General features: G+C 30.7%; 1 protein-coding gene across 5 annotated transcripts in view; it reads right to left on the reverse strand.

Moving 5' to 3' along the window:
• LOC126736278 (leucine-rich repeat serine/threonine-protein kinase 1) overlaps window positions 1–16,141 on the reverse strand; it is an 84,783-nt gene that overhangs the window by 16,226 nt on the left and 52,416 nt on the right. For all 5 annotated transcript variants that reach the window (XM_050440594.1, XM_050440562.1, XM_050440578.1 and 2 more), the window contains 6 exons: window positions 15,356–15,699; window positions 13,070–13,196; window positions 8,724–9,054; window positions 5,793–6,444; window positions 2,642–3,100; window positions 1,809–1,950 (listed from right to left, as the gene is read on the reverse strand). In XM_050440594.1, coding sequence (XP_050296551.1) covers window positions 1,809–1,950; window positions 2,642–3,100; window positions 5,793–6,444; window positions 8,724–9,054; window positions 13,070–13,196; window positions 15,356–15,699 — 2,055 coding nt within the window. The remainder of the gene's footprint in view (window positions 1–1,808; window positions 1,951–2,641; window positions 3,101–5,792; window positions 6,445–8,723; window positions 9,055–13,069; window positions 13,197–15,355; window positions 15,700–16,141) is intronic.

Consider the following 16,141-nt stretch of genomic DNA (forward strand, 5'->3'; position numbering starts at 1 on the left):
GTAAGAAAACTTCAAAAGATAAGCGGTCAAATTTCTTTCATCCGTTCATTCCTTTCGAAAATCTCATCTACAAAGAAATATATGTTTCCTTGCACCTAACTTTTGTAATATTCTTCCGATTGAAATAAGGCAACTATAATATACTATAATAAATAATAACTATAATACACCTATAATATATTATTACCAAAAGTATTACAAAAATAATTTTAAAAAAAGTGTAAAACAATTTATTTAGGTAAATTATCACTTTGTGATGTCATCGCACGTCTGGGTCACAATCATTAAGATGCATAAATATGCATGGACGACAGCCCTAGATAAGACACAATTTTATCCAAATATATAGTAGGATTATATGCGGAGTTTAAGAGGTAACTTCTTATATTATGTATTTACTATAATTAAACATTCAATCGATATTCAAGTTAGTTTTTGGGAAAGTGCCTATTGTCCTACTATAAAATTTTGAACATATTTGGTTTGATTTGAGTTTTCAATGCTAAGAATCAACTAAATTGAAATATTTTTTAAAAAATTTTCGCAACAAGGTAATAAAAAACGATGATTTTGTAGAATTCTATTACTTAATATACCACTCCATTCTTTAGTTGTAGGTTACGATACTCAACATGAACATGTAATTAAACAGGTCTCCTTTACTAAATATTTGGGTGTTGCAGTGGATAAGCATTTAAAATTGAGTGAACATATTTTAAATCTAACTAAGACAATTCGAAAGCTATTACGAACATTTTATATCTTAAGGCAAATTTTATGGAAACAATTATTAATATCCGTATATAAATCCTTGGTGGAGTCACTTATCAGATATGGTATTGTTGTATGGGGAGGTCTGTATCAAAACTCTTTAAATTCCTTAAACATAGTGCATAACTATATATCAAAAATTGTGTTTGAAAAAAATAAGCTGTAATCATCAGCAATAAGTAAATAATCAACAAATCTGTTATATTCCAGTGATATTTTTGATGTTCGATTAATCTATGTGTTAGAGATATGTGCTTTATTAAAAAAAAATACAAAACAACTATGTAATGCGTTCTTATAATACCAGAAATTGCGTAAACAAACACTTAGTTACCAAAAAAATTAAAACAAGTTTGAACAAGAGATCTTTTAACTATCTTGCACCAAAAATTTTTAATTTAATTCCAAACAACATCAAGAGTGTTTATAGATTCAAAACATTTAAAAAATTATTTAAACTACTACTACTACTATTCATCTAGGTTGGATATTTGTGTGAGTGAATTAGGGCTGGGGGTACGATGATGTGTATTCATTTGTATATTTTGTTACTATGGTTCTTTTTTTTATGTTTAGTGTATATTTTATTAATTTTTTTTTAAACAATTAGGAGCACATGCAGATATCCGGTTATCTAGGTGCATAATTTGAAAATTTTGTATGCCTATGTTATGCATTATATTTGTGTATGTGGATATATGATGTAAATAGATAAATAAATAAATTGACGTTTGGCTTAATACTTCTTTCTCTTAAACCCCAACCAAAACTAACTATTCATTAAGAATTATTTTAATTTTAAGAATTTTTTAATTTAAGAAAGTTAATGCAATATAGTACCAATATTTATATATTTCCAGGACAATACCAATACCTTACTTTTTTGGAAAGACAGTTTTAGCACTTAAATTAAAATGAATACTTTCCACACTCAACACAACTCTATTTAATTAAACAACAATAAATAATAAAAATAAATAAAATCACAATCCAATTGCTTCAAAACTAACCTGTACCATAAAATCAAACCAGCTTACCATAATCAGCCACTTTAATATGTACAGGATATTCTGGATGGTCGATAAATGGCGGAGGCATATCCCACACGAGAATATTTTCAGATTTCAAGTCTCTATAGATGATATGTTGCCGATGCAAGTATTCGACGGCTTTTGCTACCTAAAAACAGAAGAGTACTTAAGACATTATTAGACCAAAATATTAACAGTTTAGGCCTAAATATTTTTTTAAAACTTTTTCACAAAATTACAACACCATTATGAACCTAAAATTTCTCGCTTTTTCTGAATCCATTTAAGAAAATGCCTTGAGCTTTAAATCATTATGAACCCCAAATTCAAATTCAACTTCGCTCTTATTGTTCCCCATATCGTTTTATATTCTCCAAGTTTTATATGGTACATTTTTTTGATATCACTCGTTTTTACAGAGCTATTTGCGTAGTGGGATTAAAATAAAAAATCCTGTGTAATATAATAATAAAATATTATATAACTAATAGTAGGTAATTGTATATAATAACGTATTCGCAGTTGTGCTTAAATATAATAAATATACAAACTGGAAGAATTAAAATCTATTTGGGAAGAAGATACCGCGAATCAGTGGGAGGGCGAGATCTATCTACACCATACATGGCATATTTTGAACTTAGATTTGTAAAATATATTTTTTATAGATTCTGCTTAAATTGCTACATACTTACACCACAAGCTAGCATGATGTAATACTTAATTTAAAATTCGAGGAAAGTATTGTCAATTTTCAATGGTACATTTCAGTACTTAATAAAAAATTATATTTCCTAATTACCAAATGCTTAAGGCATCGTACTAAAAATCACACAAACCTGTAAGATAATCGCTTGCATGGTATACGGCCCCACCTTTGCTCCAGACCTTCTATAGTGTCTCAACACTAGATCTAATGCTCCCTGAGGCGCCAAATCCAGCACAAGCGCCAAAGGACAAGTACAAATCCCCACAAAAGGCACTATATTTGGATGTCTTAGACTGAGCAATATATTTAATTCCTGCCTTGCAGTACAATACGCTTTGCAGGCATATTGAAACGGGTCTCTATCCCATTTTCCTTGAGCAGCCTTGTAGGCTATCACAGCAGACGGTCGGGCATTAGATCCAGGCTGAACTGGTTGAAGCATTTTCATTGCCACGTCTATCATTGTATTAGAGCCACGAAGCTTGCAAGCTCCTTTAAAAACGAACCCAAATGCTCCGCGGCCAAGTAGTTTGCCTCGTTTTATATTTTCGGGTTTTATTATATACCTTTCTCCTAGGTCGAGGAACATCTGAAAAATAACATGCTGTTATTTAAATACAGTTATATTTAAACCTTCAGCATAACTAAATCTAGTAAGCACCGTTAAAATCAGAAAAGTTATTACACTAATAATACAAACGGTTATAAGCAATAGTAATTTGCTTTGATTTATAGAATTTTGTCAATTTATTTTTATAGGTGCTAAAGTATATACCTTGATTCTCCTTGGCCCTATCAACACCAATCTCAGCAAATGAGTTGTTAAATACCTTACAAACTTCCTTCCAATACTTCTTTCTAATTTCTATTTCAGATTTAATATGTTGTTTTGCACTAATTCAAATTTATGGCAATTAGAGATTATCTGCTTATTATTAAAATTCATTCAGTATACATGGTGTTTCAAATTCGACCCTCAACATGGGGATCTCGGAATCTATAAGAGATACGAAGATGGTTAAATTAGGGCAAAGTTGAGAATTTTTGAGCTTAGCAATATGCCATTTAAGAAAACTAAAAATTTCGAAAATTAAGAAAACTAAAGGTTCCAAAGATATTCGAGAAAATACGAACTTTTGAAAACACTATGTCATTTTTTTCTGAGCCTATTTCTTATCCGATGTTAAAATAATTTGCACTTTTACATTGCCACTTTTTTCGTTCTAGATGATGGTGTTTTTAGATTTTTAATACTACGTTTCGTCTTTCTCCAACCATCATCAACTCTGTTTTTTCTTATTGGCGCCATATTGGATTTTTACACAATTAATAATTTTTTTTTCTAAAAACCCGATATTTTGCAAAAAAAAATTAATTTGCCGCAGTAGGCTGTGATAAATTAACAACAATATTTGTTGTCAATTTATCACTGTCATAAATATCATATGTTTCAAATATTTGTATCTCTTGTTAGTATTGTAGTACAAAATGAGAGGTAATTTAGGAATAACTTAAGCAATTATTTTTTCACGAATAGCAAGGTATGATTAAAATTTATTATAAATACGATAAAAATTCAATTTAAAAAAAAAATACAAAATGTCAATTACTAAAATTACAATGTTAATTTCCTAGCAAATAGGTATGCATCTCGAATTTAAAAGAATCGATACATAAAACCTTTAAAAAGGGACTTATGCGATACACCCTTAGATAATATATTTTCATTTGAACACAAATATTTACCTTTTCCAATTAAAAAAAAAGAATGTGGACGCTAAAGGCAAGGGCATGCGACAAACAGAAGAGGAAGGCGCAGGAAGAATCGAAAAAGAAACTAATATATTTAATACTATTTTAGGATATACAATGCAAATTAAATTATATTAAATTAAGTTAATATACCATTCGGTCGTCAGAAATGTATTTGTTGATGTATCCGGAGCGACAGCAATCGCACGATACTTTATTTAAAATCCCCCACATAATACACAAGTTTCAAATTATCTTACTGACAGGCGGATTAAAAATAATGCTCCTGTAATATGGCCTGCAAGATCTCCTGATTTGAATGTTTTAGATTCATGGGGAACACTTAAGAATCGAGTTTATGCGAGGGGAGAATTTCAAAATATTTAGGAGATGCGGTTAACTATTATTAGGGAGTTTAACAGATTAAGTAGATGAGAAATAAATTGCGCGGTGCGCAATATTCGTAAGAGAGTGCAAGTGTGTCTTGGTACACAAGGACAAGAATTTGAGCACTTAATATAATTGTATTTTAAGATAATTTTTTTTTTTGTTGCGAAATTTACTGTTTTTTTATTTATTTATTTATTTATGTACCAACGCGTATTAAGCTCAAGATGAAATAAAATTATTAATAAGGTTTCCCTCGTTTTTTTCTGAGTAAGTAGATTAATTTAGTCTCTTTTGAAATATTTACAGATATTTCGAAAATAATAAGGGTGTAACTCTGAAGCAATATGTGCACTACTACGGCATTGCATTGCTAGTACTTATATTGTCACTTTATGCACAACCTACTGCGGCAAACTTGGTTTTTTTTCCAAAAACTCGGTTTTTTTACATAAAATGAGTATTACTTATGATACATCTTTAAAAAGGTAATTTTGCAGAGATTTTAAAAATACCAAAATCAAATATGGCGCCCATAAGAAAAAACAAAGTTGATGATGGTTGGGAAAAGACGAAACGTCGTATTAAAAATCTAAAAACACCGTCATGTAGCACGAAAAAAGTAGCAATGCAAAAGTGCAAATTATTTTCAAAGCGAATAAGAAATAAACTCATAAAAAAATAAAACCGATTCTTCAGAATTTCGTATTTTTTCGAATTTATTCGGAATCACAAGGAATTTTTAATTTTTTTAAACGGCATATTGCTAAGCACAAAAATTCTCAACTTTGACCATCTTCGTATCTCTTATAGATTCCTAGATGTTGATGGTCGAATTTGAAACACCCTGTATATATTTTGGGTAATGTATATGCAATAAGTTTCTGTAAATTTTACAATTTAAGGAATTCATTTAATATTATTATTGGCTATTCGCTCCAACAAGTTGGATATATATACTCGTAGTCTTAAAACTGTTTCTACTACCTTATCTCCATCTTCCTTTTTCGACGTGATATTTAATTAGTAGAGCTTTCAAGGTTAAATTATGATTTGCAGTCTTACAACAAGACAACCATTCCTTACTCATTTAAATTACTATAATTGTTACTTAAAATTACAAAAAAAAATTAAAAACTCACTGTATCAGGAGCAATCCTAGCCAATGTAATATTCCCATGTGTCGGACATAAAACGCTCTTTTCACTATAGGAAGCCAAAATACATTCTTCCACTAACCAAGAGTAATACGTGGGACTTTTTGATACTTGTTCCTCAACATTATGAACATTGGGATGTCCTTCCATGGACACGTTTCTGCTGGAAACACTAGAATCTGGATCGACCCCGCTATCATTTTCTGAAGTATAGGATTCCTGAGATTTTCTTACTCTGAGCCCATTGTATTCTTGCAAGAAATCGGGCGTATGAGATGTAGAGGGGTGGCTCGTATCAAATGATTCGGTTTCTTGCTGACCCAAACACTCTGGACATGGTACCAGTCTGGTAACCAGAAATTTACCCTCTGATGTATGAACAAAACGAGTACCTAACGTGGGGTACCAATCTTCCAGCAAAATGTCGATATGATCTACAGCGAGGGCGAGGAGTTGAGTAGTAGACTCTTGGGTACAATGAATAACCAATTCATCTTGAATTTTAAATTGCGCAATGTCAGACTGCTCGGTAAGTTTAGGTTTCACGACTAAAGATTCCACTGGAAAGTGTATTTCTAGTATAGAGTAGCCTTGAAGGTCCACGTCACACCATACGTTGTCTTGTTTAAGTTTAAATCTGAAATTTTTAGATGGTTATCATCAAAATTAAACAAAAACGTTACTTTCTTAGAAATCTTAGAGAGTTATACAACTGAACTTTTTAGTCATTATGACAATTTTTACTGCCAAATTCGGAATGTCTATTAATTAATGGTACACAGCATAAGTTATTAACGAAGTATGTTCAAACGATAATATTAAGAATTTTTCACGGTGTCGAGCATAACTATAAATAAAAATATTTTTTGTTTATAGATAGTGACGTAGAGTTTTTTTTTTAAATTAGCCAATCTTTTGATGTTTATTTGTAGACATTTTCAAGGCTTAAAGGAACAGGGTAAGGGCCATAAGGTTTCCATAATATGAAAATGAAACAAGAACAATGTTAAAAATTACACATAACATGACTGACCAATTTTTTTCTAAGGTAAAAGTTACCTATTGAATAAAAGAAACCCCACTTCCTACACAATTTTTAACTATATAAATAGCTTGCTATGTATTTTAAGCATTTTATTAAATTTAAAACGAAAACCTAAAAAACCTAGACAAAAAGGAGAAATACCGAAACTGCATATATGACAATGTATTTATTTTGTATTCAATTTATAGCAATCGCTTCAACTAATCGTTTTCGAGATATTTCGTTTTAAGCTCTTTAAGTCAACTTATATTAAATGGCGAACGATATTTAAAAGTAAATTTATCTAAAAACAAAGAAAAAAAAGCTTGTACCGAAATAACTTTCATGCATTATACAGATATTAGATGACTATAACTCTCCGATACGTTTATGGAAAAATCAAATGGATTCGAATCTGCGCTTCTATCCAGTCAAGATCCGTGACTGCAACGATCTATCCGCCGATTTGGAAAACTGTTACTTAGATAATCTGTAAGAGTTTAGCATTAAATTAGATGGTTATTCGACTCTTCCTAAAAAATAGTTTAATTATAAAATAATTAATTTTAACTCGTTTATTTAATGTTTTATATTTTTTTCTTGGACTGCTGTAAGGTTGAGCTAGGTGGTTTTTCTCTGAGTCTTGGACACAACTATTTCTTTCCCAAAACGGCTTTGAAATATAAGTCTTCTGTTATTTTTACTAGGCACCGCCACATATTACCACATTGCCACATATTAATACTACTGTAACCCGGAATAAAAATACTTAGAGCATATACAAGTTATTTAATTTATTTAAATTTAATTTTCTATGGATCAACAACAAACACTTTTAAGGTTGGTTACTGGCACTTTTTGCTCTACACCTACATTAAGGTTGTTGGTTTTAGGAATTATTATTAAAATATCTTAGATAGCTAGAGAATCTAACCTCTCTATTGGAGTATTCTCCACCGATGTATTCAAAGAAACTGTAGATATTGTTGTAATTCTACAACAGATAAAAGCTATAAATTAAGTACAATTTGAAATAATTTTAATCAGCGGCAACGTCGCTTTTGTGCCATGCCGCTAACGGCTTTTTGATGTTATATAAATAACCGCCACCCGCGCGGCGCCTTTCAGTCAGTCGCCTCTCAGCATCGTCTCCGTCCAGTCGCAAGGTGGAAGACACGCTCGCAGTTAATCAAATTTGAACTTGATTGTTTTTTCTTGAATTACATTGACTTTACAACAAAAAACCGCTGCAGAAATTGAAGGCGGTTGTGTGAAGCTGCAATCGGCCCCCATGGTAGAGCAGTTCATTCTTAAAATTGTAAGTAAGGTCTCTCCTTCCAGAGGAGAGCGCTACAAGTGGTTGGGGCGGGCAGAAGAATCCTACCCATCAGATATAATAAGCATATAATAAACGACACCTAAATTGAATATTAAATATCTCAATTATTCCTACTTTCTTAGAGTAGATATGATGTATTATAGAGAAGGAACTCTATAATACATCATATTATAAAGATGACATTGAATTGATTGGCCATCTATATAAATAGGCATAAAATATATGAAGGCGTGGTTGTGCAATATAAATTCCATCAAACCGAATACATTTGGAAAATTCCATAGTTTTATCATAATCTATATCTGTGCTTAAAGCTGTTAACAACGTAAACTTTAATCTTAAAAATCTATCAGTTGGATTGTTCTGTTGTATCAAAAAATTGCATATTTATAGGAGTTTTCAATAAAGTACTCAAGATACATAGACCAAGTTATTAAAATATTATATTAGTTACTTATAATTTTGACATGAATCTGTAGTTTTGCTGTGTTTCATTAATTACTAATTATTTGTATGCAATCTAGCCACAAAAAAAACTATAAATTTTACTTACTTCAACTGTCTATAATGTGCGGCGGTATTATGTAAAACCTCTTTCATTCTAAATAAAGTAATATCTCCATATTTAAGCTGAAGTCCAGTTTGCCAAAGAACCCATTCAGCTTTTAAATCCAAGCATTTAGACAGATAAGGATCTTGAGCAGCCTCCTTCGGTAAAACAAAGAAGGATCTTATGATATCGATAATTGTGTCATCTGCTAAAATTCTTGATATGAGCCGTGACCAAAAACCAGACGGAAAATATGACATCAAAAGTAGTCTCGTGATGAATTTGTCGCTTGGTTTTGATGTAATTTCGTATTCAATTTCTTGAAGGGGTGGTTCTGAAACAGAAGGTTGATTAACTTTACATTTTTTGGTATTTTTTAAGTATAATTTTTAATAAAAGCTTAGAGATGCCTAATTAAAAGGGTAACATATCTTTGATTTCTTGTCACAAATATCGACGCAAAAATGACTTATCTCAACTTGTATTCTGAGCCAGAATTTTCCAAAGTTTGTGAAAGTTTTCGATATACTTAGCAATTATTCAATTATGACATAGCACCATTTTCTTACTAAGAGATATATTTTGTATATGTATGTTTCTTAATCATCAAAGGAAGTGGCTTATCATTGCTAGACTACAATTTTGAACTGAATTAAAAGCTACTCACAAGACCTTAAAATAAAAATATCAATAAAGAAACTAGGGTGTTTAGTCCTATAGGATCAGAATGTGGTAATTATATTTCATTAAAGGAAATTTGCTTTGCAATCATATATTGTACATTTAGCCTATAACTAAGATCATTCTCCTTATTCCTGAGTGAGTAATTGTGAGGTAGCGTTTCTGCTCCCAATTACCAGCTAACTTGCTGATATACAACTTGCAAATTAGCAAACGGATTCAAATATGAATAGGAAGAGTTAATATTTTATAATTTTTAAAGAATTCTTGACAGTGTCAAGTCAATAAATCCTCTACTTAGTCTCAGTGAATAATGAATAGCTCCCTTTTCTAATTTAAAAATACGCTCAAATTGAGTCGCACAACATGTACTCCAGAATAGAACGGCGTATTGGAGATGCGACTAAGTACAAAACATACAGTCATACAGAGCTTAATTCTTAGATAAGCCATCGATGTGCAGCATATATTTTATGTACCTATAATAAATAAGTCCCAAAAACTTCAATAACGGCTCATAAACAGATTCAATAACGGCTAAACCTGACATCATTATACAAAAGGTTCCAACTTATTTTTGTATGACGAGACTTTTGCTTAAAAGTAAGTAACGTTAAAAGGCACATCAAGATTTAATATTAGTTCAAAATTAATGTAAGTTAATAAAGTTTAATGCTAGTTAAAAATGCTTATGACATTTTGATAATGTGCATTATTTTCTTGGTGGTGATATAAGATTTATTTTATGGTAAAGAAATAACCATATCAACGAATATGTCATATACTTTCATTTTAAAATAATCAATTCAATGGGTATAAATGGATGAAAATGAAAAGCTAGATAGATGCATTTTAATTGGAAGTCGCATAGTTTCATCCTATAGTTATTTTTTTTTAATTTATAAAAGTTTTATATTAGGAACACAGTCCTCACTGGAACGCACAGTTTGTAATACACTTATGCCAGGAGTTAATTTTTTTAATATAGTTTTTTGTCAGCAACACACTATTTTTATTCTCAGTATTAGATGACAGTTTTGTAATCTAAGCGTTAGATTAAAAAACTTTTATCTAACTCGCTTTGACTGCCTGCCTTTTAAATTGTTTGCAAGATAAATGACAAAACTGATTAAAATGCCACGATACTTGGTTCCTTTTAAAGACCAATGAAAAAAATTAGAAATGCTTGAAACATTTTACATTCTTTTGGCTGATGGGGCCAAATAATTTCAAGAAAAACCTGATAATTAAAGCAAACAAAAACATAGAACCTGTAATATTTAAGCTAAAGAGATCTACAATAAAAATAACTATCCTAACTAGCCCATATGGGGCTTGCAAACATGATAAACGACTAAAACTAGGCCCTCTAGGTGAACTCTAAATAAATTAAACTAGTGATCTTAAATTGCAAAATAAGAGAAGAACAATACAAAAAATTTAAAATAATTAACCGTTTTACACTTTCATAACAATATTTTATTTTTATGGATATAAGTACATTCGGAATCTGAATACCAACGTAGCTATTCAAATTCGAAACAATTTGGAAATCAATTTCAACAATTAATAGCCTAAAGACATTCATCTAAATTATGGGGTTGATGGTGTGTATGCTGTCAAATAAAATAATTATATGTTTGGTTGTGTTGCTATGTATAATTAGTGCTGCCTTTCAGTGTTATCAAAACTAAACTGTAGTTTATCAATTCATTAGCAAAAGGATGAGCTTTCCCATGTCATATACGTCTAACCTATCATTGGTCATTACTTATATGTATGTGTAATTATATATACAGTGAGGGACAAAAGTATTGGCACACTATTACTTTTAGAAGCAATTTAGTAATAATTACAATATTTGTTAAAGAAATTCATATTTGAAATGTTATTAATATATTCCCTACCCTTAATATTATTATTATACAGAAATAAAACTAAACTCTTTACATAAACTCATAATAAAAATTAAAAACAAACTCTTTTTATCAACTGATAAAAGTATTGGCACAGTTATTTTTATATATAATAAGAAAAGGCCTAATACTTTGTTGAACCTTCTTTTCTTTTTATAATTTGATTAAGGCTTCTCTTCATTGAATGAACCAAATTTTGGGTGTAAGCAGGCTCAATACTATTCCATTCTCGTAATAAAACATTTTTGAGCTACTCCTTAATGGAATGTGATGCTTTCTGATCCGTTTACCTAGCTCACTCCATAGATTTTCAATAGGGTTGATATCTGGAGACTGAGGTGGTGTATTTAAAAACTATGGGGCACATTAAAAGCTATCCATTGTTTCACGATATACGCCATATGTTTGGGATCATTATCTTGTTGAAAATAATAATCGTCTACAACATGAAGTTTTTTGCACTAGTTCTCAGGTTTTCTTTTATTATATTTAAATACACATGTTTATTCATAGTACCATCGATAAAAACAAGATTACCAACCCCTGCTGCCGACATACATCCCCACACTATAAGAAACTGTCACCACCATGCTTAACTGTTTTATGAAGATTTTGATAATCCAATTCTGTATTGGGCTTCCTCCGTGCACTAACCTTTGTTCTCGTCTGAGAATATTACTTTATCCCAAAACGAGTTATCATAATGGAAGTGTGCAGTAGCAAAATCAACACGCTTCTTCTATTTATTTTACTTATAAAAGGCTTATTCCGAGCAACTTTTGACCTGTATCCAACTCTATGAAGGACTCTGCGGACTGTTTTTGGACGCACAACTATATTTTCTTCTTCTGCTAACATAGAGTTAATTTCAGGGGCACTAATACGCGGATTTTTTTGATACAGTTCACTATTTTGCTTTCTTGTTTCTCTTGAAATTTTGACGGCCGCCCAGTTCTGGGTTTATTTTTAAAATTGTCGGCATTTTCAAACCTTTTTACGACACTTCGCACAGTAAACCGACTTTTTTTAACTATTTGTTCAATAGCTAAATAGGATTTACTCTCTTTTCTCATATTAATAATAATTTTAGGTTCAGATTCCGTAGTTTCTTGACCTTTACGACCCATTTTAAAAATTTACTGCCTTTAAATTTGCATAGCAAAAATCAACAATGTTTATTTTTGTATTGGTTATTATAGCATAAAATATTTGTTACATTTTATTTCAATTCTTTGCCATTAAGGGGGCCTAACCTTTAACGTTAGGAATTAAGTGTGCCAATACTTTCGTCACCTGATATAAATTAGGTTTATTAATTATTTGAATTTTATCTTTATTTTGCTGAAACAGTTTTTTTTATTTCTATATATCATAAATATCAAGGTTGATATCTATGATATAAATATTTTAAAATATTAAGTTGGCTTACAAATTTGGAAATATTAACACATATCTTCCAAGAATAATGGTGGGCCAATACTTTTGTCCTTCACTGTATCTTTCCCATTTTCACCTGGGATTGTAATTTGATTTATGGAAATGCGACTGCTACATGTTTATGTTTAATTCATGTACATGTATATACCTAACTAAAGTCTTATGATCTTCCGCGTTATCAGGATAAGTGCTATCCTTTTTACCTAAATATAATTTCTTGTTCAAACCCCGTAAAAACCTGCCCATAAAATTATGTATCTAATTATAATCTATAAATCACAAAAATTGTAAAAAAATATAACGTTTCGGACTTACCTTTTTTTGTTGTACTACTATTCAAACTCATCTGAAATCCCTGAGAATTATCCTTAAATAATACAGACTTTGGCGATACAGTAAGTTTTTTGCTTCTCACTGCCCAGCCGCGTGACCTTAATGGTACCTACAAATATTTCCTGCATATTATTATCACAATAAGAAGTTAATTATTTATGGAGCCTAAAATTAAGTATGCACTATTTTTAACTCCTTGAATTAGCAAAGTTGTCGCATTTTTTCTTTTGAATAAAGTAGTGAAAATGGAAACAAAACAATTATCGCACTTCGGTATTTAAAAAAATATTTATTTTTTAAGTGGAGTATTTAAACGGCCCACACACCATTTATATGATTTTAGCAGGATTTTTGAATAATTATTGAAATGGTTATTCAATTAAGACGAAGTTCCTTCTTGACAAATACAGTCTTAATTCTTTAAAGCAATTTGGATTTGGGCAGAACACAGAAGACTCTTTGGCCATAGTGATAAATTTTGTATCCGATACTTTTAATGAGGGCCGTGAGCCATTGGCAGTCTTCCTTGACTTGTCGAAGGCAACTGACACGGTGGCACATCACATTTTATTTAATAAATTAAAGAAAATAGGTATTAGGGCCGTTTCCTAAAAAGTTGTGTCAAATTAAAGTCATAATGTTTAAGTCATATCGCAACTGACTGATCGCAAGCAAGAAAATATGAATGAAAATGGAAAATGCCGCAAAAGCTTGAGTTTGGTGTTCCATAGGGAGTATAATGCTAAGAATGTTCCTGTAACTTATTTATGTCAAAACATTGACAATTGGTATCATTTGCTTTGCAGATGATACTGTCAGAGTCTAGTCAGAGATCGAAAATGGAATGGTGTCTTTGGAGAGGGTGAGGAGGAACCGTCGAGGGTTAAACACTACCTTGATTAGTATTTTGTTAATACCAAATACAGAAAAACTATTTTCATTACCATTGGTATATCTTCTAGGATGTTTCCTGATAAAGAAAGTCTTGTTTTGCATAAGTTTGGCTGTAAAAGAGGTGCGACCTGTTCATGTACACAAATCAGAAGTAAAGATAATTTAAAATATTTAGGAATATATTTTGATCAATGGTATAGTCATATAATTTTTTTGAAGGAACAAGTTAGAGGTTTCCTGTGTAAGTCTACGAATTAAGATATATAGTATCATATTCTTTATTAAGGCTATTCTTTTTTAGGCCCTCGTTGAGCCAATTTCGACTTATGGTATAACAGTTTGGGATGCTGCTTGTAAATTTTTTTAACGACTCTCTTTATTACACAGAAATATGTCGTTCAGGCAATGTTTTTTTTAAGATATTATCTGCCATCACACCATTGGAACAAAGTCTTATGAGAATGGAATGCTTAGAACTCACAAGACTTTTTTCTGCAATCCTAAGCATGTTTCATTTCTTTGCCTAAATTTTTGACAAACTTTCATATGACATTAAAAATGCAAGTTTTAATAAAATTAATGAAAAACTTAATTTATGGCTAAGTAATAATTTTGGAAATATCTGCCATCAAATAACTTGTTTCATAACAATATAGTACGTAAATTAAACTATAATCTAGGGCTGCTATTGTAATTTTTTCTGCTTTGAATTAATGTTGTCGGATTCTGCTCATTAAAGATTTTCCTATCCTATATTTCTCATAGTATTTTTTTTGTAGATATATTATTATATTATAGTGTTAACATACTTCCTTTTGGTATAGTATAAAAGGCTAACAAATTTATCAACGTGCATAGCAAACAGCTTTGCAGAGTTCAAGATAAAAGTCATTTTTATTTATCTATTTAGATCTAAATAAATTCCGAAAGGTCATCAAAAATTGCCCATAATAAACCAAAATGAAATAGATTGTTTTTAATTGATCCCTAACATTTAAGGGTGAATTCCTGATAACCATACTTTTTCTTTAAATTTAATAGTGTAACTTTTGTGTTTTAAAAGAGTGAAATCCAAATTTTTAAAAAAGCGATAGAAGCAACATTTGGAATCGAACCAGCGACCAGGGAATAAAGAAATAATTATTCATTAGTGAGTGGCTAATAGTATTACTTTGTAGACTATCGTATAATGATTAAATTATGATGTAATACTTTTGCTGATATCTTCATTCTGATTCATTTATTACATAACCCATTTTTTTATTTTAACTTTTAACCGATATTTCTGCAAATTTCTATAAATTGTTTATTAAATAGAAAATAATAATAAAGTTACAAACATAGTGCATACCTTATTTTTTATATCTTACTTACATTAACTTTAACCAATGGCGTGACCATTTGTCCGGGATACGTCTGTGCTATGATCATATCTTCCTCAGAAGGAAGTAACGAAGGTATTAATAAAGTCCTCGAATCCCAAGTAAGGGCCACTTCGAATTTGTTCAACAAATTAACCACATAACCTCTGGTATCTATAGGGCCAATATTACTCGCTTTAAAAACATGTTTCAGGTCATCAAGCTTCATTACACCAGACCTGGCAAATGGATTTATTTCCCTTATTGTTACTACATGAGCTAGCATGTCGCATAACCATTGAGGATCCAGAAAATAGAGGTCTTTTAAAGTTGCATCGTCGTAGTGTAATAGAACCCCTAAAAGAGTAAAATAATTGGGTTACGTGGACACATGTGGCAGAGAGATTTCTTGCAGCAGAAGATATTTAATTTTTTATATTTTTTAAGCATTTTGCCTGAGATCTTATACTAGAGTATGATTTAATAAGTTGCATCTGTTAGAATGCCCAATTATATCGTCTAAAACCGGGTGGCACTACCTGCACTCGACGAAAAGAAAGATATTTTACATTGAAACTAATACCTAACTAAGGTAGTGGCATAAAATGTTGGTGGGTCACCGGTATACATTTCGGAAATAGAGTATAACCACAATTTGAAGAAATAAATAGACAGTGAGACTTCTTAAATTATATTTGTCCTTTTAATTTAGGTTTAAGTTTGAAAATTTAGATTCAGGTTTTAAATTTTGTGTTATTACATGGTTGTGTTATTATTACTTGAATGACTTGTTTTTATA

Source organism: Anthonomus grandis, chromosome 1, assembly GCF_022605725.1.
Source record: "Anthonomus grandis grandis chromosome 1, icAntGran1.3, whole genome shotgun sequence".
NCBI lineage: Eukaryota > Metazoa > Arthropoda > Insecta > Coleoptera > Curculionidae > Anthonomus > Anthonomus grandis.